An 868-nucleotide genomic window follows, 5' to 3' on the forward strand; every position below is an offset into this window, starting at 1 on the left:
CCTCCCCTTCCACCAACCGTCGCCTCCCCCCCCCCCCTCCCCCCCCGCATCAACAATTTGGCGCATTGTGCCAATTGAGCGGATGGCCAACGGACGGGCAGGTTACCACACTTGAGTCGGCGCCATGTCCGTGTTCGACTTTCTGGAGCCAGCCGCAGGCGAGACAGGCGGCGCATCTCACCACTATGACGCTCCCGAGAGCCAGCATGCACCGCACACATCCCACGCACCGGCTTATCGTGGCCAGCGCCCTCATCGCCAGCCATCGCGTGCCCATCCGCCCATGTACGTTGCCCTCGTAGCGAGTCAGCACAAAGTTTGAAAGTTCGGCGAGTTCGCGCTGCGGCTCGCCAGGCGGACCGCGCGGTGAGCGCTAGCGTCAGCAATACAATAGTTCAGGCAGCCCAACTCACAGAGTATGATGATGGGGTGCTGTGACATGTGGTGGCTGACTTTGGTGGCGTGGCGGACGTTGTAGGGACTCGTTTCTGGAGTCCCCGCCCGGGCGCGAGTCGTCGGACGGCAGCCGGTCGGAGCGTAGCGGGAGCGGGCGGCGGCGGCGGCGCGACTTCCAGAAGGAGAACGTGATGCTGATCAAGGAGAAGCAGCGGCTGAACAGGCTCAATCGTGAGCGGGAAGCCGAGGAGGCTGCACGCGCGCAGGCGTTCAAGCTCTCCAAGTTCCGCAAGGTCGAGTCCAAGGTCAAGGCTATGAGGAGCGGGCCGGCCGGGAGCCGGGCTGGTGGGCGCGGGCGCGGGCGCGGGCCAGGTGGCGCCGGAGTTAGAGGGGCCCGCCAGTTCCTCCGGCGTGGCGAGGGCTCGCGGCGCGTGTAGGCGCTCGGCGGGGGGGTGGGGACGGGCCGTGAAGA

General features: G+C 67.1%; 2 protein-coding genes across 2 annotated transcripts in view; one reads left to right on the plus strand and one right to left on the minus strand.

Annotated features, from left to right (window-relative positions):
* The window catches only part of AMSG_10137 (uncharacterized protein), a gene marked incomplete at its 5' end in the record, with an annotated part of 2,580 nt that extends 2,314 nt beyond the window's left edge, over positions 1-266 (minus strand). The window contains one exon of the mRNA XM_013898252.1: positions 227-266. Coding sequence (XP_013753706.1) covers positions 227-266 — 40 coding nt within the window. The remainder of the gene's footprint in view (positions 1-226) is intronic.
* Positions 267-418: 152 nt separating this feature from the next.
* The window catches only part of AMSG_10138 (flagellar/basal body protein), a gene marked incomplete at its 5' end in the record, with an annotated part of 1,499 nt that continues 1,049 nt past the window's right edge, over positions 419-868 (plus strand). The window contains 2 exons of the mRNA XM_013898253.1: positions 419-429; positions 479-827. Coding sequence (XP_013753707.1) covers positions 419-429; positions 479-827 — 360 coding nt within the window. The remainder of the gene's footprint in view (positions 430-478; positions 828-868) is intronic.

Source organism: Thecamonas trahens (genome assembly GCF_000142905.1).
Source record: "Thecamonas trahens ATCC 50062 unplaced genomic scaffold supercont1.57, whole genome shotgun sequence".
Lineage (NCBI taxonomy): Eukaryota > Apusomonadida > Apusomonadidae > Thecamonas > Thecamonas trahens.